Source organism: Caloenas nicobarica, chromosome 12, assembly GCF_036013445.1.
Source record: "Caloenas nicobarica isolate bCalNic1 chromosome 12, bCalNic1.hap1, whole genome shotgun sequence".
Classification (NCBI taxonomy): Eukaryota; Metazoa; Chordata; class Aves; order Columbiformes; family Columbidae; genus Caloenas; species Caloenas nicobarica.
The window spans coordinates 1,955,209-1,977,278 of NC_088256.1; the positions used below are offsets into that span (position 1 = coordinate 1,955,209).

The following is a 22,070-nucleotide window of genomic DNA, read 5'->3' on the forward strand; positions in this document are numbered from 1 at the left end:
TGCAGACTATGGAGCCTGCTGGTCATGTTGTTGGGTTCATCTGAATTGCAGTGGGGTTGGACTAGATGACCTTTAAAGGTCCCTTCCAACCCAAACTATTCTGTGATTCTATGATAATATGCACATCAGCTAAATACAAACCTCTGAACGGGATAAACGCTTGTAGATTGTGTGACAGCCCTTCTCTGCTTGCAGGAGGTACCAGAACAAACATGCTGCTTGACAGACGCTTTCCCCTGAAAAAAAATCACTTTTCTGCACAACCAGTGTTTTAACAGAAGGATTTTGATGCTGCAGAAAGGGCTAATTTTTTTTCCTGTGTTCAGAGCGATTAATTGTGTTGTCTCTTTAACAACTGTCCTTCTTTGACTCTTTTGTGATACTGAAGTCTGACTCAGCAAATGCTGATAGTGAAACTTCTGCTGATGTTTCACCGGGGCTTATGTACACATATTTAAAGAGTCTTTAGCCGGTGCTGGGTGGGGATCATTTCTTTAAACATGCAATATTTTCTCAGACTGTGACTCTGAGTTCTGGAAATCTTTACTATCTTCTTATTTCACAACTTCTTACCAGCAGCTTTTCGCCTCTTGCTGCGTCTTACAGCTTACGCTTTCCTCTTTGCCAGTGTTTTCAAGCTTGAATTCTTCATCTAAATCTTCTTTAGAATTCCCTGCCGGTATTTACCCACAGTGTGATGCTACGAGCTCTGCAGAGACAGGATTGCTCTGCCCCAGGGGTTCCAAACAGGACATTCTGAACCACAACACTGGTTTTGCCTTTTTAAATTTTTTTTTATATTTTTAAAATTTTTTTTATTATTTTATTTTGGTTTGGTTTGGTGGGGTTTTTTTTGCTTGTTTGTTTTGTTTTGTTTTTCTTTTTCTCCCAGTAAAATAATAAAATTCCTCACCTGTAAAACATTTTGAAGTTTGGCTGTTCTGAGAAACCAAACTGCTTTCGAGCAACAGGTTTTATGGTGAGCCCTAGTGGCTGTTTTTACATAAAATCCCCCTTTTTTTGCTGGGAGGGCAGAGGGTGCTGTGATCAGCCTAAAGGCTTTAGAGATGCTGTAAGGGATCAATTAACCACAATTGTACCTATCTGGTAGATGGGTTGATGTGAAATAACAGCAGAATAATGAATCACTCGGAAAATCTTGGTCTGGTGCTATAATCACCAGACTCCTATGGGTTTGTTAAGGTTTTCCCTTTATTTTATTAAATCTACTGAAGTTATTAAAGGGGGACTAGGTGATCATTTGCTGCCCTCCCTCATCTAATATATCTATCCCTATTCCATGCCCGAGGCTCAAAGTGCATTAACAATAGTTAATGAACTGGAAATGGGTACTTCTCATCAGCAGTGCTGCGACATCCATCAATGAACACGTAATTTCTCTGGCTACTGATGAGAGAGGTCTTCAAAGTTCAAACAGAAAAAGGTGAGGAGAAAAGAGACACTGGGTAAAATCAACTGATTCCAATTGTTTGCATATGGAAAAGAGAGAACTCACATGTTCCTGCCCTAAACTGTCAACTCCAAACAGAGAAGTCTGGGTTGCTGTGGTTTATTTAAGAAATTAAGAAGAGCAGGAGGCGTAAGGAAGAGTTTCCAGGAGAGTTTGTTACTGGGAGGTTTGCTGTGTGTTCTGCACATTACGCTTAATACTTCACGTATTATAAAGAGCAATTCACCCCACCTGCATGCCTTTGAGGTCAATCACATGGAAATTCGCTTGCGCCATCTGTCTTTCCTCAAAATGGTAATACTTGCCACATTTTAATTTGCTTCCTCCTTGTTTTTCTGTGAAATCATATTGCTCCATTTCCATGGCAAAACTGTTTGTCTCTCTGATCCTGACAGTTCAGGTTTGAACTAAGGTTTTTAATTAAGTTAATAATTAACTTTAGGTAATACATTTTAGGTACTTTAGCTGAAGGATCCTATTAAAAGAGCTTCTATGTTTTCCAGTAGCCAAAAAGGAAACAAATGAGAAGTAAAGCTAAAAATGTAAATACCTTTCAGCTTAGCTGAGAATAATTTCAGTATAAGAAATGCAGAATTAAAGCTCTTTTTTTTTTAATATAAGAAAAGGCTTTTAATCACTACATGTAGATTATAATTGAGGGAAGCACGGATCAAATGGTTCCAAGAACATTCTTTTTCCTTTTCTGCTAGCCTTTCCATCAAACTTGCCTGGGTTGAAAGCAGCTTATTTCTTTTTTATGCAAGTCCCGTGAGGAGTGAAAGGCTCCTGGCTGCACTGGAGATGAAGAAAGGGCAAAGGGGTGAAGCACCGAAAGATGAAACGGAGCGATCCTGAGAGCTGTGGGTGAGCAGGGGGCTCTGGAGCACACTGGGAGGGAACCAGAAAGCTCTGGGCCATTCTGGGGGAAAAATGGGGGTTTCCTGATGGGACCAGCAGGCAAACACTGGGGTGAGGAGGCTCAGGTTTCACTGCGGACTCTGGGGAGCACCAAATGCAGAAGGATGGGCTGTACCGCACACCCAAGGGGACAAGAGGGGATCCTGGGGGGACAAGACACCAAATGAAGGATGTGGGGCCACTGGAAAGCAAATAGGGCAGCCTCGAGCGGACCAGAGGGCAAGTGGAGGCAACTGAGGGTGCATACGGGGTGGGGGAATGTGTTCAGGTGCACAAGGTGAGGGAGAGATGGCCAAGACGGCCAACGGTACCTGGGGTGGATTAGAAGGGGGGTGGTCAGTAGGTCAGAGAGGTTCTCCTGCCCCTCTACTCTGCCCTGGTGAGACCTCATCTGGAATATTGTGTCCAGTTCTGGCTCCTCAGTTCCAGAAGGACAGGGAACTGCTGGAGAGAGTCCAGCGCAGCCACCAAGATGCTGAAGGGAGTGGAGCATCTCCCGGGTGAGGAAAGGCTGAGGAGCTGGGGCTCTGGAGCTGGAGAAGAGGAGACTGAGGGGTGACCTCATTCATGGGGATCAATATGGAAAGGGGGACTGTCAGGAGGATGGAGCCAGGCTCTTCTGGGTGACAACCAGTGATAGGACAAGGGGCAATGGGTGCAAACTGGAACACAGGAAGTTCCACTTAAATATGAGAAGGAACTTCTTCCCAGTGAGGGTGCCAGAGCCTGGAGCAGGCTGCCCAGGGAGGTTGTGGAGTCTCCTTCTCTGCAGACATTCCAACCCGCCTGGACACCTTCCTGTGTAACCTCACCTGGGTGTTCCTGCTCCGGCGGGGGGATTGGGCTGGATGAGCTTTCGAGGTCCCTTCCAACCCCTGACGTTCTGAGATTCTGAGATGGCCCCCAGTAGCAAAAGGGACCAGACTGTGGGTCCTGGGATGTACGCAGCTGGGAAGCGAGGGCCGCAGGGTACACACTGCCCTCCAAGAGCCTCCCCCAGAGCTCCTTGCCTCTCTGGGTACAACCAGATTAGAATCACAGAATCATTTTGCTTGGAAGAGACCCTTCAGATCATCAAATCCAACCATAACCTAACTCTAGCAATTAACTATGTCACTAAGAGCCTCATTTTGCAACATTTGCCCTCAGATCACGCTTAGCTCAGCTTCCTACCTGCCTCCGAATCACCTCCATTTATCTCCACACCCACCCCCATCGCCCCACTGTGCTCTCAGATTCCCTCTGTACGTCCCCACACATTATCTCCATTCCCCTCTCCACCCTTCTTTGCCACCATGGCCATCGCATCCTGCAGCTCTTTAAAAATGCTCACTCATATAAGCTTTTGAACACCAATTCCTGGGGTTCTCCAGAGAAATGGATATCACACAGAAGAAACAGAACCAGCATCACTGGGGTGGAACTTGTCAGTAGACTTTTTAAATTTCTTGCATCTTCTGCCACCGTGTGGCCAGGGAAAGGATGAACGATGAGAGTCAACAAAAACTCATTGATTAACTGCTCCTCAGGTTTATTCCACCTTTAATAGGTGATACAGACTTATTTTCAAGTTCATGAGTCCTTGGAATATGTATTTTTTTTTTTAAGGTGACCACTTTACAAATCATTTATTTGAAGACTTGATTTCTAAGCTTAAGACATTTTCTGAAACACATACATGGGATCACCAGTGTAATGGGAGGGAGAAGGAAGCAGTTAATCATTTATTGGCTGAAAGAATCGAAGAAGTTTGATTACAAAAACTGATTTGGTATCATTAAAGCAAACAGAGCCTCGTCCATAACATGGCACGACAAACGCCCATATCAGACAGGCAGCAAGTGCCAAGAAGTCCTGTTTTGATGCTCACAAGCTGCTTAGGAAGAATTTAGCCCTCTTGGGAAGGTGGGAGAAGTAAAGCACAAGATTTAAACAAAGCTCCATCCACTCCCCATTTTATTGTTTGGGTGGCTAAATTAATTTGAATAATACCTACGAGGAATGTTTTTCTTCTACATTCACCGTGAACAGATCACACGATCACCTTGAGGAGTGCATTGGCTTGGAGTTGGCTCAGAAGAGGAGGCTGGTGTCTGAGGACACTCCGCAGTGGGAGGCAGAGCTACAGTCACCACATTGCTTGTCAGAAAGGCACCTATGTCACAACAATCTGTCATCGATACACTTTGGTCGGTTCTCCCTTGTGCATCCTGCATCCTCAGCTCAGGGTGGTGGCAGATTTTCAGCTTCTTGTAGCTGACAGAGGTCCCCTGAGTAGGGTGAGGTACAGTTGATCTCATTGACTAAGGGAAGGTTTCCAGATCACCCAAGCGCTTTCCTTCGTATCCTGGGAGCAAAAAAGAGCTAAGGAACCCTCAATATCCTCAAATAATTTGAAAGAGGGCTCTACCGCTCAAGGGTTTCTTTCAAATACTGACCAGGGTCCTTTGTCGACTAACACAGAGATTGTTTTACGTCACCTATGCTCCAGGCCACAGCTTCACCAACCCCAGCGCACCTGAGCTAGGCTGTGTGCAGGACAGCACCTGTGACCGCTGTGGTTTGTCACTTCAACATGATCAACGAGGATTTGTAAAACTTCACATCTAAGTTGTGCTGGTGTAACCGGTGTAACCTAAGTAGAACCTGTAAACATAAGGTCTGACAAAGAAAGTAACAGAGCGTACACTGCAGGCTGCTCAAGGCTGAGAGGAAAATTCAAGTTCCTGCCTGTGGCTGAGGCTGCTCTTCACAGGCCCTGGGAGACGTACCTGACAGAAGCCAGCTCACTTGAAGCTTGTGTCACCTGCCACCATTGCTCATGTCTCACTTCCTCACATACCCTTGGATCAACACCTTCCTGCCAAGCCTTCACTCCCAACTCCTTTCGACTCCCCATGACTGCAGCTCACCGCAGGCTGGAAACACCACAAAAGACATCGGAGGGCTCTTTCCACGCGAAGAGAAGCTTTCAAGAGCATCTCTTAACAGCAGGATCAATATATTCAGTATTTAGATTAAATGAGGGCAGTAAGTTTAGCACATCTGCATCTGCGCTGCACTTGTACCCTGGACACAAGAGCATCTTGCTTGCACAGGAAAGTCAGGAGTGAGAGGGACCAGCCCTGTTTTAAGGTCTAGTCAGAGTGGAGGGAGCACTTCCAAACACATGGAAGAAAGAAAAATAAACAAATCCTAAAATCCCCTCCTGGTTCTAAAACTCCAGTATTTCTAATAATGATAGGATTTGCTTTTGTTCCTTACACTGTTGCCCTGCAATGTGCCAGACTCTGTTTATCCTCCCAGGAGCCACAAGGCACCTCTATATTTATTACCTTCATATGCAGGAGAACTGGGTGGAGAAAGGTCAGTTGCATCGAGCAGCCACTGTAAAGCTGCCCCAAGACAAATTCCTTCCTCAGAAAAGAGGAAAGAGCAGGCACAGCAGGAAATTTGTCAGCAAATACTGTAGCTGCTGAGCCTTCTTCCTTGATACAAGCACAGTGCAACAGGTGGAAAGAACACGAGCATTACTGGAAGTCAGGGAAACATGAGAAATACAACCCTTGTCTAACAGTCGTCTCTGCTTCCCAACATGCAGATCTTGCTACTTCCCCCTTTCCTTCTAACCTGATCTTTTCAGAAATAACATAACTACACCAGGTTCTCTTTCCAGGCCATCCCTCAAGCAGCATGGATTCTGTCAGAGACTCTTACAGGGGTACGTCATAGGTTTAAGAAGTCACTGAGATATGCCAACAGCCCTCAGTTTGAGTAGTGGCATTTTCAAATAGGGACCATAGATTTTCATTTTCTCTAGAGGAGGTAAAGTCCAGCCTGGAGTGAGACAAAACCCCAAAGATTTCCATTCTGCTCTGCTAAGGAAAAATAAACTAGAACTGCCAGCTGACAAAAATGCTTGAAAACAGGAAAAAATGCAAAGATTTCAAATCCTGAAGGCACTTGATTGGAGGAGCACTTCTATCAGTAGGTGCTGGGAGCGCTTCCCATGGTGTGATTAACCCTCACTCAGCAGAGCCAAGACAGACTGGCTGCAAAGACCAGGAGGAGCTGACCACGCTCCAAGGCAGAACACGGTCTCGTCAAACTCCCAAAACCTTTGACTTCCACCCGCTCCCTCTCCTGAGCAGGCACCAAGAGCTGCCTGGAGATGGTGGAGGTGTCTGAGTGCAACATCTTGGGCTTGGTGACACATGGGCACAGTGATGCTGGAGCTCCGGCTGCCTCTCCGCGGAGGATGGTCTGGGCTAAGCTTGCAGTCCCAGTAAGCGTGCAGTGTTCAGCACATCATCTCTTGTCAAGTAGCAGCCGCAGAGCTGGCGGTACCCTGTGAACGCTTCCCGGCCATGCAGAACGCGCCAGTTATCTATGAACAGCGCCTGCAGGAGAAAAGGCCATCAGAAGGACAATCACTGCAGCCAGCACCTTGACAGGACAGGTCCTGGAGCTGGAGAGCCCTGGAGACTGGAAGAGCAGGTAAGGGTTTGCCAGGGTGGGCATGACTCTTCTTGTTCAACACTGTCAGACAGCGCATGAGACCACAGCCAGATGTTTCACCTGACTTAGCACAGCTGTTTTACCTGAAGCCAGCAGTTCTGCTCTGCTGCTAACCACAGCTAGCAAAGCGCAGAAATACATTCTAGGCTGTTTCTTTGCTTTTCGGGTTGAGCAATAGTTCACCAGCAACAGCAACTGGCCTTCTCCTGACTCTTCAGTGTCACTTCTGCCTCCTTGGGAACAGAGAGGTGTAGGGGCTCTGATATGATCATCTTCCCTGCTGGACCCTTTCATTTTTGGGGCCCTGGGCTCAGGCTGTATCTAGACTCTGTAGGAATAAAACCCCCTTCAAGAAGGCACAGCTGAAGGAAGGAGCCAGGCACCGTAACACCTTCCAGTCTACAACTGTGGCTCGAGCTCTTTAAGATCCTCCAAAGCTGCACCCAGCATCAGCCTTTCAAACATGGGGCAGAGCTTTTTCCTTTCAACACCAAGGCGTGCTAAGGCACCTCAGGCATTTCTGGGACAGAGAAGATAGCCTAGGTCTGCTGTGATTCACTGGAAATGTAAGGGTTTAAATATAACTTCAGAACAGAATTCAATTTAGCTTCCCACATCTTTATATTTCTATCAAAACACCATTTTCTTCTGGAAGTTAGAGTTGTTTCCAGCCTCTCTGCTTCAGAGTGCCCTCATTTCAGTGACTGGAAAGATCTTCCTCCTCTCCCCCAGTCGGGACTAACCTTAATCTGAGGCCACGTTCAAATTAAACATTTCTGCCTTATCTGGAAGCTTGTATTGTTTTAGGACAGCAGCAACATACATGACAGATGCCAGTACTGTAACAGATGGCACCTCAGAACAGCTGTAAAGAGGAAAACTACAGCATAGGAAGCATTTACCTTAGTGGCAACAAGCCTGCACATTCAAAGGGCCACGCTGCCTGTGCTAAACACGCACGAGCCACCCCAGTCCTACCTTGCCCGGCTTCAGTTTGACCCACAGTTCATTTTCTGGTCTCCTGAGCTCTGCAGTGAGTGTGCGGTGAGCAGCGTACCAGCGGTGCACAACATCGTAAGGCACAGTGTTGATGACAGCACGATCATAGTTATTGTATCTGGAAGTAAAGAAGAGAGAAGAGGCTGTCCATGTGGCTCCAGAAGCACAGCCGAGTATTTCCAAAGGGAACCTCAGGAGCCAGGAGGATTACTCAGTGTTTAAGAGAGGCTACAGAGACGAAGATGGCTAGGGAGGTTATGCCACAAGGGCAGGACTTACAGGAGATTACACAACACTGGGAGCAAGAAGCAATTTACTGCCAAGTGTAAAACCATTCTTGCAGGTTTTCCATTGAAGGATGTGCCACAGCAATGGGCAAGACTGAGGGCTGTTCAGAATAAAAGTGCCAAGCAGTCCTGGAGAGCCTCCTGCAGTAAGCCGAGCCAGAGTTGCAGAAAGCAGCTTGAATTTCCTTTGGAAGGCAACCCGTCTGTGCTCTCCCTGCTCCCCGTATGCCAGGCTAGCTTCTAGAGGCTTTTTCAGACAAAGGCTGAATTCTACTGCCTCTCAAATGAAGTGAGATGAGGGCATGGAGCTGAAGGGAGGATGATAGGAGTGAAAAATAAAAGTTCAGCACTGACACCCATCTTTGTGTCAGTGGTTCTGACACTTTCTCTAAAGCAGCAAAGCATAGCCCAGGAGGAAACACAGGCTGTTTCTGTGGTTTTACTCCTGCCCCTCAAACATATGTTGGTTTTTAGTTTATGGTATCTTCTGGAAAACCACTATTGACTGCCACAATCCCTTCTCCTCCCCAGAAGCAAGAGGCCTCGTGTTGATGTTACCTGATCAGATAAAGCTCGTTGTTCCAGGGGTAGACATTGAGGACCGGCCCAACTCCGATCATGTGGTTGTGACAGTCTCCCACGTTCTCAACGTACTCATGCTTCAACGGCACCTTGCTGAGCAGCTCAAATTGGTCAGGGGCTTGCTGGAGAACCTGCTCTGCCGCGTAGAAACCATCCACCAGCAGCGTCCGCCCGCCCGTGCCCTCGTGCTTCAGGCAGTGAAACACTTGGATGCTGTATGGGCGAGAGAATCCAGAGCATAAAAGACATTGGTCCCCAGGGATCCAGACAGATGTAGATGGATGCACCACACTTCCCTGATGGTTGTGACATGATTATTTGTAATAGGATTCATTTTGCTAAGACCTGCTTGGCTGTACTTGCCGTTTCTTCAGGCCCCATCTCACACATTTCGCTTTCTGAGCAGAGGGCTAACTGCCTACGCTGCCTCCCAAATCAAGTGCTGCGAGTCTGGGAGACTTCAAGTGGTGTAGGATCAGGCACGTATCACCATCCAGGCAGGAGGATGCAGAGGTTCGAAAGCATAAAATTAACTTCCCTACAACACCTCAGAACAAAAGGACAGTTAAAGAAATGCTGGCTGTGCTGCTGAGGTCTCCAGGAACTACAACGGGAGTCCAGGGTGATTCTGAAAGGCACGTACGCCATGGCCTCCCACACACGGTCAGGAGAAGTCCCTCAAGGCAACACGTTAAAGACCCTTTGGAAAGCCTGGAGAAGAGAGGTCCCCAAAGAGAAGCTCACCTACAGGGACACCCCCCTCCCTAGAGAGAAGCCATCCAACTCAGCTTTTGTCCTTCTTTTACTTCTCTGAAGCTTCTCCTTCCCTTTGTCTGAGCAAGGCAGGCATTGTACTGTTAGGAACAAACACACAGGAGCTGCCTCGAGCCACCTACTCCAAGTTTTCCGTGTACCCACTTCACTTGGCAGAAAATTAATTGTGACCTTCTGGGAAAGCCTTTATCTTCTCATCTTGCTTCAGGGCCTCTTAAGCCTGTCCCACAGCAAGTGATGTGGCAGGACCTCCCAGCTCCACCCTCACCTTTTCACCTGGGTGCTCCAACCACCCTATACCCACAACAGTTTCAGGATAGTTTTACAAAGTCAGTCCACAGGCACTGGAGCAAAGGACACTCTGTGCCTCAAAGGCAACCACTGGCTCCTGAAGCTTGGGGTGCTGAGAAAACCTCTTCTGAGGGCAGGATCTTTGGTACTTGACAAGCAAGACGATGCTGCAGTCTTCCCCATAGCTTTGGGAGCTTCTATCCTCTACAATTTGCAATAATTTAATTTGAGACTTGTCAGATTTGGCAATTTCAGGCAAAGCAGAGGGGGAAAGCAGACATTCAAATGAACACATCTTTCTTGAAAAACACCTCATTTCATTTAGAAGCAGGTCAAAGACTGTTTCAAGTGTTTTGGAAGCAAGTCTGAAACAGTCTGGGAAGAGGGGATTTTTGGCAGAGATAGGGGCTCAGGAGAGCCAGAAATTCATGTTCTTCCTGCACGACTATGGTTTTGCAGAATTGCAGATCATAAATGGTTAGCCCTGCTAATTTAGTCCATGCTGTTGCTGCTTGATACACTGCAGTTGGCTGCAGATGAGAATACAACTATCCAAAGGGAACCCTCTAAAGTAGAAAAGAAAGTTATAGAAATAGCTAATGAGCTCTATAGTTCTGGCATGGAACGGTTTAACCAAAGCTCTTTTGTAAGCTGAATTTCTGATTACTAATTATTTTTTTGTTTGATTTTTTGGGGAAGATTTTGAGAGCTCCTGTAACAAGTCAGCCAGGCAGGTAACACTGTGCAGGTCATGAAAACACATGGGCTCTGCAGTCAGCTATTCACCTACAGCTGAGAAGTCAACTAGATCTGGCTTGAAGTGTGTGGCATGACCTATGCTTTTTGCACATATAATCTCCACAGAGCAAACTAAAATCTTACTGAGCTGCTTTAAAACAAACACTACACCCAAAAGCTTCCTGTCTGGCTGGGCACCTGCTCTGGGTGCTACCTGGGTAGTGCAGCCCCCCTGGTCTGATGGGCTGCTCTAAAATCCACATGCAGCCAACAGATCCCAGCCCTTGGTCCTGCTCTGCTTTCACAGCTCTGCACCACAGAGCTTTCCCGTTAAGATGTTTAGCAAGTTAACAGCCTCACTGGGGAAGAGCTAATCCTGCCCTGGGGCAGGAACCGGATGACTTCTCTTTGTAGCCCTAGTTCCATAAGAGATCACGACCGGTTCTCCCCCAGGCCATTTCCTTATGATTCCCCTCTTGATTCAGATGAAAGCAGACAAAAAATAATTAAGCTAGAAATTAAGCCTAAATCTCTTGCACTTCATTGTGAACCATGACCAGGGCTGCTGCCTCCTCCTTTCTCCGGCTCTCTGTAAAACTCACAGCCCAGAGGCTGTATCAGAAAAGCAGTTTGCAAACTAAAATTTGGGAAACAGTGCTGTAGCTACAAACTGCCTTTAAAAGCACAGACAGGCATGAACTTCCAAGGGCTGGGGAAGCCCGGTTTCTGACTACCTACAGGGCTGCACCACTGCCAAAATGCAAAGCCCAACTTGTTTGAACTGAAGGAGCGTGACTGCGCAGTGCATACATTAGCACAGCATGTACGTCAGTCACCATTCACAGTTTGAGAGGGCAGAGAGACTGTTACCGCAGGCTGTGCCAAGGCAAACTGCTCTCCCTGTTTCCCTGAAGGCTGCCAGTAACAGAGCTCAGCCAGCAAAACAAAACGGTGCTGATGGGGGTGAGGAGGGCTTGCCCCAGGTCAGCAGGGTCAAAGCAAACTTTCAGAGCAACTTTCTACAACGGCTGATAAAGGGGCACTTGCTGCAGGAGGAGCTGAGCCTTGCCACAAGTAAAACCACGAGTAAATTCAGCTCCTGATTTCTGTGAGGTTAAACGCTGTGAGTCACTTCAGAGACTGATTTCAGAAGAGATTGTCAGATAAGTGTCAGGGTGGCACAGAAATGACTACAGCACTGAGCCGCCTTTGTGGCTGCAAAGATAACTTAAACCACAGCAACACCAAGCAGCAGGTGGCTACCTCACAGCCAAGTCCTTCACTGCCTGCACTCTGCAAGACCTAGAAGTTTCAGACATAGGAAAAAGTCATCTACAGACCAGCCCTCTCCGCAGGGATCAGACAGGACCAACCATTGCCGTGTGACTGTAGAAATATATCCCATCAGCAGCACTGGAGGCAATGAAGCCCGTACTGCTAGCAAGTGCATCACTGTGAATTCCTCCTGCCTTCCGCACCGTGTGTCTGTGACCCTGCAAAAACGCTTACCCGCAGGGCTCCTGGAAGTACGTTGTGTCTGTGTGACGATCCAGAGCCAGCTTGGTGTAGGCAGTGTCTCCTCGAGAGAAGTCAGAGGTGAAATACCACATTCTACCATAAATGGTTTCCCTACAAAAGAGGCGAGCAGTTATCACAAAGTGCTGCAGGGATCAGCTGGCAGAAAAGCAGATCCTCTCTGGCATTTGAAGATACTCCCCTCCATCCTACGTACAGAGTAAATTTAAACAGAACAACTTAACAAAATCCACATTGTCAAGAGATGGCGCATCTTATGCCTCCTCTAGTATTAAATTTCTCTTTTTGCTCCCCAAGCACACTGACGGCAATGAGTCTTGCTTCCTGTCCACAAATACAAGATCATCTTTCCACACCAAACATCAGCCCCAGTCAAATCAAGGAAGCCACTGAGCGACATGAGGAGTTGCCAGTGTGAAGCCAGCCCTTGCTTGTACCCACCACAGGGTTGCCTAATAATCACATTTTTTTTCTCAGGATCCTACATTTTCACCCACCTCCCGCTACAATGTGCATAGAAGGGAACAGACAGAAGACAAAGACAAATGGTAATCAGGGGCTACAGAGTGAAGGTACCTGGAGAAAAAAGTGAGCTGGATATTCCTTGGAGCCCTTCATTTCTATTTGGAGTGACTATTGATTAAAAGAAATTCCTCCTCTTCCAACTGCACAAAGCAAGCTAAACTGTTCCTGCAGCTTGGATAAAACCTGAAACTCAAACCCCAGCTTGCCATGCTCTTGGTGTGTTTTACACAAACACAGAAGAAACATTCCTCAGTATTTTTCTTTAGCAAGAGCTACAAATTGGTTTTGATCTCCCTGGCTCCCATGGCCAGGGCTGCCCTCCTAACCTTTCAAGTCATAACAGGAAATGTCTCTCCTTGCAAAGTTCTCGTCTTCCCAGACAGGCTCCTTCCTTCAGTCACTCCTCTCTGTGTGCAGTCCCACTGTCACAAAAGTCATTGCATGCTCCTGAAGCAGCTCCATAACCCAGCGACTCCAGGCTCTCCCCTAAAAAGAGCTCAGATCCTCCAGTGCAACACTGCACCTCTGTTGGAACGGAGCGGCCAGGGGCTGTAAAAGACCCAGACCTTTTGTTTGCAAACCAGGCCACACCGCACAATACACAGGATCGGAGGGGGCGGCACCTTTCCAAACAAAAAGAAAACAACAGCCTAACCTTCGAGGCTCCTCTACAAAGCTCAGTGGCCTTCCCAGGGCAGCCCTAGTTACCTGATTAAGCTGATCCTTTCTGCTAAGATTTCTGTGTCCTCTTTGGTAGGAGTGACGTTCTCTACAAAAGCAATCCCGTATAACAAGAAGTTTTGCAGGAACTCCTTCAGCCCCTCATCTGTTTCCAGGAAACTCTGGCAGTCAACAGAAGGAACTTGGGCTTGGCGGTAGATTTCTGCGTTCCAGAGAATCCGTGGGTGCATGACCTGCTGCTTCTGCCCCTCGTAGCTGTTCTTCACCAGCCACTCCAGCCCGTAGCGTGTCACGTGCCCGTCCGGCCCTTCGACAAGGGAGAAGAGTCACAGTCACCGCAATTGCACTGAACAGCCCAAGATCGTGGTAGAGCGCAACCATCGCTCTAGGACAGTCCTCACCTTTTTAGTTCTGTCTGTGACAGACTCTTTGCACCCTGATACCATCCGAAATATCACCTGCCTAAGGCCAAGAGTCCTAAAAGCATTGCTGTTGCTGCAACAACTCCAAATTCTGAGCTAAGTGTTTCAACTTCAGTGGTTCTGTTTTCTATTGACAGGACTCCAAGAAGTAAAGCACTGAAGACAAGCCCATAAATAAAGCTAAGAGACAACAAAAGGAAGAAAGCAGCCAGGAAGCTGATGAGAACGGACAGAAAATGTGAATTCTGATCAGTGATACCAGCTGAAAGAGGACAGGGTAAGGAAAAGAAAACCAACCGTGTCTCAACCAATCTGTTCACTACCTATCTTATCCAGACACTGAAGATAGACACATCTCTACCCAAAAAAGGCTGGGGGAGAGGGGGAGGAAAAACAGACACAAATTTAAGACTGAGGCATGTTTACAGCCAACAGCCTGCTCAGAAGAGCAGCATTTAAAATCTGCTTACAGTTAAATCTCTTTCCAAAACAGCTACTGAGTTAGAGATAGGGCTGCCCTCTCCCAGCAAACCTAAAAGGCTCCCTCCAAGCAGGGCTGGTGGTCTGTACAGAGCACAATCGCTTTGCTACTTACATGTGAGGAAGAGCGTGGTCTCATCCACTCGGACAGCCTTGGGTTTGATTCCCAGGTCCACGCTGGCTGTGTCCAGGCTGCGCTGGTTGGTCTTGGCGTTGTAGCAGGAAGCCGAGCGGCAGTGGTCCCGCAGCCAGACAAAATCAAAACGCATCAGGGTGTTCGCATACCTGAGCTCTGCAAAGATGGACAGGCTCAGAAGGTGTGTTCATGTGAACAGCGAGAAAAAACAAAGCCAAGAACTGAAATGTTGAGCCCACAAGTTATGATCTCACTTATAGGGGATGCAGAGGCTGTCAGACTTAGCACCTCTTTACGTAAATTAAAATAGCTTGTCAGATGATGAAGACAAGGCAGAATATCTTCTTAGAAGGCCTGGCTGTCAGTGATCTTGCCAAGGTCTCCCTTCTTACCCAGTCTGCAGGCAACCTTGTCCTGCGACAGGGAGGAGCACGGCTGACAAACATACTTACCTTTATCATCTCTCTTCCACAAGTACTAAATTCAGAGCAGCACAGCAGCTGCTGTACATGACATCATTGTAGACCCCAGCACAGAAATACAGAGAAGAGTCAACCAAATAATCACACCAACATCCAAACTACACAAACACTACGAACAACAAGAGGTGATGGTTTTAAACTAAAAGAGGGGAGATTCAGGCTAGATATGAGGATGAAATTGTTGGCCCTGAGGGTGGTGAGAGCCTGGCCCAGGTCACCCAGAGAGGTGGTGGATGAACCGTCCCTCGAGACATCCCAGGCCAGGTTGGACGGGGCCCTGAGCAACCTGAGCTGGTGAAGATGTCCCTGCTCATGGCAGGGGTGGCACTGGATGAGCTTTGAGGGTGTCTTCAACGCAAACTGCTCTGTGATTCTATGATCAAGACCTTGATACAGAGCTTTGCCATCCGTGTTGCATGACAATAAAGCCTCTCCTCCTTGTTCTGCCCTGGGACAGCTTAGGGACACTCAAAGCCCCTCAGAAGGGGGTCAGAGCCGGCAGAGGTGAAGGATTGCTCCTCCTGCTCTAGCTTTACTCAGTTTTGAAACCAGAGTATCCGAGGTCACTTTGAAGTGTGAAAACAATATCCTTTCTTGGGGCTGCTGTGCTGGATAAAGTACCAAGCAAGTCCCTTTGCTTCCAAGTGACTCGGAGTACCAACCCCCTGCCAAGTCACCTTCAAAATGACAAAAACCAGTGTCAGACAACATTTATAACTGGCTTGCTGTATTACTTCACATTAAGACACACTCTCCTTCCTTTTTTTTCCAAGCAGTCTCTCAGTGAGGTACAATTTGCATTAAAAAGGCTTTTGTGCCCCCCTGCTGCTCCTGCCCTCCAGCCACACAGACAGGCTGCTTGCAAACCTGCCTCAACAACTGGGTTTCACAGGTCAGTTTTAAGGAAAACCTGCACAAGTGGAGGCAAGATAGCTGGGCAAACACCAAACCAGCCATCCCACCTGCCAGTCAGAGCCCTGAAAAATAAGTGAGTGACAGGGCAAGGCTTAGATGCAGTTCTTGTTCAGGACTCCCTTGATTTGATTTCTGATTTAGCGTTGCCTCAGTTATCATTGAAGTCTTGGCACTAGCAGACAAACCTGCTCCAACATGCCTTTAGGAATTCCCAAAAGAAGCAAGAAACACAGACTTCGTGTGCATCTCTCTAACACAGGCCATTTCACAAGGGGGGGAAAAAAAACCAAAACACTTCCAGGGGACAAGGTCAAGAAAATCTTGCTCTTCTCCCCAAACAGATCCCAAAGCAGGTACACATGCACCCAAAACACCCACCTAGGTGATCACCGTGTAACTGCCATGCACACTTCAGGGACTCCGGGGCTGTGTGATGCCAGCGAGTGGCAGCAGCGGGGACAGTCCTGTCACGGGGCAGCCAAGGCAGGCGAGGTCTGGTGCTTCTGGTCGGCCGGTGCGGCACCACGAACAGCCGGGACAGCCTCCTGCACCACATCCTGAGCTGTGGGAGAGAGGGAGAGGAGAGAACAAGATGACTGAGCTGTGCTACCGCATCACATCCCAGTTGCGAGCTCTGCACTCTCATGCCAGGCACTATAAGCACTTCTGGGAGAGCTGGTCTCAACCGCCACAATTATAGCTTACTGACAAAAGAGGCAAGTGAGAACTAGTCCACTGAGAAGGAAGAAAAGAAGTGGTCATGATACCTGGCAGCCTGGCCAGAGAAGAGAGTCACCAACTTCCCAGGCAGCATTTGGACAAGAAAAATAACTAAATGCAGAGTTTGGAGTCTCGTATTAAACACCTTCACTGCCACGTCCAGTGTCACTTTTGCATCATCCCAGTGACAACGCAACCAGGCACGCTGCCAAACTTCTTCCAGCATCTAGAATCCACATGTATTGTTAATAACACACAGAGGATGCAGTGATCTCCTCAGAATTGGCTGCTTTACACCTTGTTCAGGCCAGCTGCAGTAGTTACTTTCACAGATATCACCAATACCTCAGAGGAAGACCATGAAGTTGCACGTGAAGACTGGCTGCCTTCAAAAACTGTGTTTAATGGAAGCAACAGGGAATTAACCTTTAGGGGGTCAATGAATTTTTTAAACAAACAAGCTAATCCAATCCACGCACATCAGCTGGAAACAGAAGAAACAGAGACAATGGTGTCTTATTTTGTGACCACCACGAATCACAGCAGAAAATAGTCCCAAGAAGAAACAAAATGAGATCCTAGGGTTTATCAGCAATTCCAGAAGAGAAGGCTGTGCGTTCAGCGGTCTTGTGCAAAATCCTGGCAAAGCCTCATCTGCTGCAGGTTTGAATTCACCATTCCTGGGCAGAACTACAGGGATCAGTGATGTAGAGAAAAGTGACCTTGGTTAGGGAAGCAAGAACCGGAGGAATCCAGTAATGAGGTCAGTTCTAGAAAAAGCACGAAAAACAATGAGGAGGAGGAAGATGTCTGCTTCTGCTGAAGGACACAGCTGGCATGAAGAGAAACCAACTGTGGTTAATTTTAGGCTAGAGATTAGAAGGTGATTTCTCAGAGGGAGATTTGTAACAGCTCTTCACCATGAAGAGCAAGGGCAAAACCACTACAAGTTTAAAGAAGTGAAGCAACACCCTGTCATGGTTATTAATTTCTGGAAGTCGGGTCTAAACCAGCAGAATTTTAACAGTGCTTTGGTCTGAAGTGCATAAAAATGCAGTATCACTGGATAAGACATAGACTCTGAAAGCATTTCTTATCCTAGACTTCTGATTTTCCTCCATTTTCTTAGCTGAAAAGCACAGGCACTGATGCTTTGGCTGTCGAACCTGCTTCTCCACTTCATAGTTGGCTCAGTGCAGAGATCTCAAAAGTTGGTAATAACAACAAAATCAACAGGTGCCATATTCCCAGACAACAACTTGCTAAGCAGAAAAAAAAAAAGAAAATACAGCCAGCCAGCTCTAGGGAACAAAAAACCAGTGGAAGCATTTTTATAAAGAGGACATGGTTTGAGATTCAGATGCACACTTTTCAGCCATTGAGTTTTGCAAGGTTTGTGGCCTGTGCACAAGTCACTGACAGCTTTAGCACCACAAAAAATTTTCAGCGCGAAGTTTCTGATTTCTCTGGCTGCTAAAACACAATACTCGCTCCTCAGCAATCTGTAGGCAATCAGGCTGTCCTGAACATCAGCTGCTTCCAGATCAGAAGCCGATGTTTCAGACCACGGAGCAGGAGAGGAGGCACTGGGAGCTCCTTACCCACTACCTGACACCTGCAGTGACCAAGACCTTCGCTAACACAACTGGCCTTGTGCTTCAAACACCGCTGCAAAGCCCAGGAAACTCTTTAAAGGTGCTGACGGAGCTGCGACATCTTGAAAGACTCCAGCATTCCCACTACAGACAGAGAAACTGGGGCACCAGAGAACTTACACAGCCCGAGCCAGAGTTGCCAGGCATCTGAGGACACTTGCAAATACTTACTGTGCCCTTCAGTGGTCTCCAGCCAGAATGTCAGGTTTTGTAGAAATGCCACTGCTAAATTCTGGGTGAATGCTTCACCTCCGCCCCAGCTTTCAAAATTCAGTATAGGAAAAAGAATTAGTCAAATTTTATACGAAAACTTAACAAATGAGCAAAGAAAATCTGCAGCTATAGAAAACCAGGAGTTTACTATGATATATACTGGCTTTACAAGGCTTAAAGAAATTATTAACTCCTTGAACCAAGCATTATGACTTACAAAGCTGAAGACTATTCTTTGAGAAAGACACACAGGAGGGAAGACTCTGTCCACTTTGGCTTTTTGACATCAAGGATCTCCACTAACCCAACATGGGGGGGAAAAAGCAGCGAGGCTGTTTGTACATGCCTGCTATCTCCCCACACAGGGCCCAAAACTGATAGGAAAAGCTCATCTACAAACCCATTTAGAATGTGGCCTCTGCCTGGGGCAACTCCAGCCATAGTTATCTTTGTGTGCACACTTCCTTTTATCTCGTCCTCTTCCAATATCAAAACTCACCAGAGAATAAACACAGGTAATGGTAAGTGACCCAGATATTTAATCTAATCAATGAGACCTCTTGCTTCTCTGCTGTTCTTGCTGGAAGCAGACACCACAAACAGCTCCCAAAGAAGCCTGAAATTAAATCTTTCCAAGAGATACTAAAAGTAAGAGGAGTTGAAAACAAAAAATCTATATGATTAGAGAGGATTTACATTTTGCATTTGTTTAATGAGAGCCAACAGCTCTCTCCTGTCTGGAATTAGTTCTGTGAACAGTTAACTGTTCCCCTCAGTCCTCCTGTTGACCTCACTTTTATGCTTCTCATCTTGATGCTGTCCAGACCACATGCAGCTCACCTGGGCAGAAGCTAAATGCAGCAGCCGAGAGATTTCAAGACAAACTTTCCCTTGAAATTCAAACAAAAAGGGCAGGAGGAAGAAAACATTAAACTACCCTGCACGTAAACACAAGTAGACTTCAGGAAAGGAGAGATGTTCAGTTGCCAAGTCTGCCAAAACAAGACAAAATCCCACACAGACATTAGATGTGAATATTTTTTTTCTGTGTGGCTCATTCTGTCCAAGAGTCCACCACATGGTGGATGAAAAACAGGAGCATGCACAGAACCCATGTTAGAAGTGACAGGGTGATAAAGGAGGAACAGAGCTGCAGGTGCGGGAGGGAAATGCAGAAAACACAAATATATTGTGATTTGAGGAATTACCATAAGTCTCTTGAGAGAAAAGACGAGAGACACTCTGTGAAAGGAGGAGGAAGGAAGAGGGGCCTCAGGAGTGGCTCATCTGTCCAGGAGACTTCCCGCCTGGCTGTTCAGCAATTTGTCACACTGCAGACACAAGAAGCATTTAAAGTCACCAATAATGATTTTTAAGCTCTTCGATAAAAAGCACAATTCACATTTTGAGCAAAGAAAAATACTGCGCTGGAAAAAATTAGTAACCAAATAGTTTCAGCAATGAAAACATATATGGAAGGAGAAACCACACAAATCTCTGGCCTTTAGCCAACTTTTCGCCAAAATCTTCCAGAAACAGGGTAATACGGGCTGCTGGAATTAGTGAAGCTGCTCTGATGCCCTGTCTGTTGGGGCTGGGAGCAGACCTGTTTCATTGCTCTGTGCGAGCATGTCCAGCCTGTTTTTCAAGGTTATTTAGCACTGAAAAAAACCCCAAACCCATGTGTTTTTCATTAATTTCCAAACATTGCTGACACTCACGCATCCTTTTTCATAGCTAGAAGCATCTGGCTAAAGCAAAGGTTTCTGATCCATAAGGAAGAGGAAAATTTCAGGAGCACAACAGGCCTTACACTTTAAAAAAGAGAAAGAAAAGAAATTGTTTTTCAAGGCAGCCTGAGAAATACTCCATCTGCAAATCTCAGGCAGGCCACACACGGCTCATTTAATCTGACATTTCCATCTGCTTTGGAAGACGTACCCAAACACCACCCCGTGCCACTGCTGGAGCAAAGGCAACGTGGATGAAAAGCAAAGCGCTGCAAAGGCTGAGACAGAGCTGCTGCCTCGAGAGGGCTGTGCAGGACCAGATGAGCCAAGTACACTAACCCAGGTGACAAACACCCGTGGCTGCCACCTCTGAGGCACAGACACTCGACTGCCAGCAGAGTTAAAGGTTTAACAGCCCGAGCTGACCTCGCTTACCTATTAATTACAGAAGAAACAAAAGGCAAATTGGCTGTTCCCCTGCCGAGAGAGGCTCCTGCCCCCCTGCAGACTGCACCACAGCAGACAGCTATATTAGATCTCAGTTGTCAGGTATCAGATTTGCCTTCCAGCCCTTCCCCACGAGGGATTTCAATTAAATTAAGAAGCTAATAAAGACATCCCAGACACCGCCAGCTTCACAGCTACTTCATTTTCCTAGAAGTAAAGGTAATTATCTGCTCACCCCATGTTTAACACCAACCACCTGACTCCAGACCCCGCTTCCCATAACCTTATTGCCATCTCCTGTTTGCAGTTTCTTCATCTGTCTCAAGCAAAGCTTCGTCAGGCTGCACAGCTTAACAGAAACAAGCTCTAATTCTTCCCCACCGCAGCAAAGCAAAGCAACCAGCACTCGTGGTATATCCCCCGTGGGGATTCTTATTGCAGTAAACTGCTATTATTAAATCACTTCATTCACCAGCTCTGGGTCCTACCATGGCAGAGAGGTGCCAGGCAGCTCTCCCGGGCAGTGGGGGGTTTGCTTTTTTTCAGGGAAAAGGAGAAAACAGCTCTGCCACCCACAGATTGAGCGATCTGGGGTCTCACTCCCCATCTGGACTCGGGGTCAGTCAATGTTACCTGGGACCAGGATGAGGCTGAGACGGGGGAAAAGGCGGAACGAGGCTTCAGACGGGCCCGGGACGCTGATCAAGTGACAAAGGGTCAAAAACGCCGCTCGGAACCTTTCACACATTTACTGCTGCTCGTGCTTCAGGAAGCCGGTGCCGCCCGAGGAACCAAAGGCTCTGAAATCGGGGTCTCGCCGACCTTATAAAGAAAAAAAAAAAAAAGCCACGTTACAAACTGCACTTACAGCTCCTGGTCCCTCAGCGGAGGCGGCCCAAGGGCAGCCCCGGCACTGCCCGCAGCCCCCGGCGGCCTCCGGGGGGAGGACAGACCCGGGGAGCGCGGGCCCAGCCCCGGCAGCGGGACCGGAACCGGAGGCTCCAGCCGCCCCGGGAGCTGAAGGGACCGGGAGCCCCCACCCCGTCCCCGACCCACCTCGGCAGCTCCCCCGGTGCTCAGACCCGCCCCGGCTCCTCCCAAGCGGCTTCACCGGGCCCCAAACCCGCGGGGCTGCGGTGGGGCCGGGCCGGGAGCGGCGGCGGGGCCGGGCCGGGGCGGGGCCACCGCACCGAGCGCCGCCCGCCATAGAGAGCGACGCGCGGGGTAGAGCGTCTGCAGCCATAGAGGTGCTAACGAATGAACAGTCCCAGGGAGTAGCACGGACCGGGACAGCACTGCCTCTGCGAGAGCGGGGCAAAGCGCGGCCCGGAGCGGGACAACGCGCGACCCGCACCGGGCGGCGGCAGAAAACACCACCAAGCGCGGACCCAGCGGCTATAAAGGGCTGGGAGGCCCTCGCATAGAGCGCCGCACACACCATAGAGATCTGAGACGGCAGCTAGAGCGCCACACGCAGCATCGGGACCTCGGTGTCCCCAGAGCGTGGAGGCGGCGGAAAGCCTCCACGCATACAGCCTGTCTCCAGGGAG

The 22,070-nt window shown here is 47.9% G+C and overlaps 1 protein-coding gene across 3 annotated transcripts; it reads right to left on the minus strand.

Annotated features, from left to right (window-relative positions):
* Positions 1 to 3,903: 3,903 nt before the first annotated feature.
* TMLHE (trimethyllysine hydroxylase, epsilon) lies at positions 3,904 to 21,698 on the minus strand. Of its 3 annotated transcripts, XM_065643485.1 has the most exons (11): positions 21,577 to 21,698; positions 21,154 to 21,342; positions 19,552 to 19,674; positions 18,302 to 18,390; positions 16,134 to 16,317; positions 14,338 to 14,514; positions 13,348 to 13,627; positions 12,088 to 12,207; positions 8,752 to 8,988; positions 7,886 to 8,024; positions 3,904 to 6,789 (listed from the first exon to the last, which is right to left on the minus strand). In XM_065643485.1, the coding sequence occupies exons 5-11, from the start codon at positions 16,309 to 16,311 to the stop codon at positions 6,658 to 6,660; spliced, it is 1,263 nt and encodes a 420-aa protein (XP_065499557.1). In that variant the 5' UTR covers positions 16,312 to 16,317; positions 18,302 to 18,390; positions 19,552 to 19,674; positions 21,154 to 21,342; positions 21,577 to 21,698; the 3' UTR covers positions 3,904 to 6,657. The 3 variants fall into 3 exon arrangements, with proteins under 3 accessions (XP_065499557.1, XP_065499556.1, XP_065499558.1); XM_065643484.1 differs by lacking the exon at positions 18,302 to 18,390; XM_065643486.1 differs by lacking the exons at positions 18,302 to 18,390; positions 19,552 to 19,674.
* Between the last annotated feature and the right edge of the window lie 372 nt (positions 21,699 to 22,070).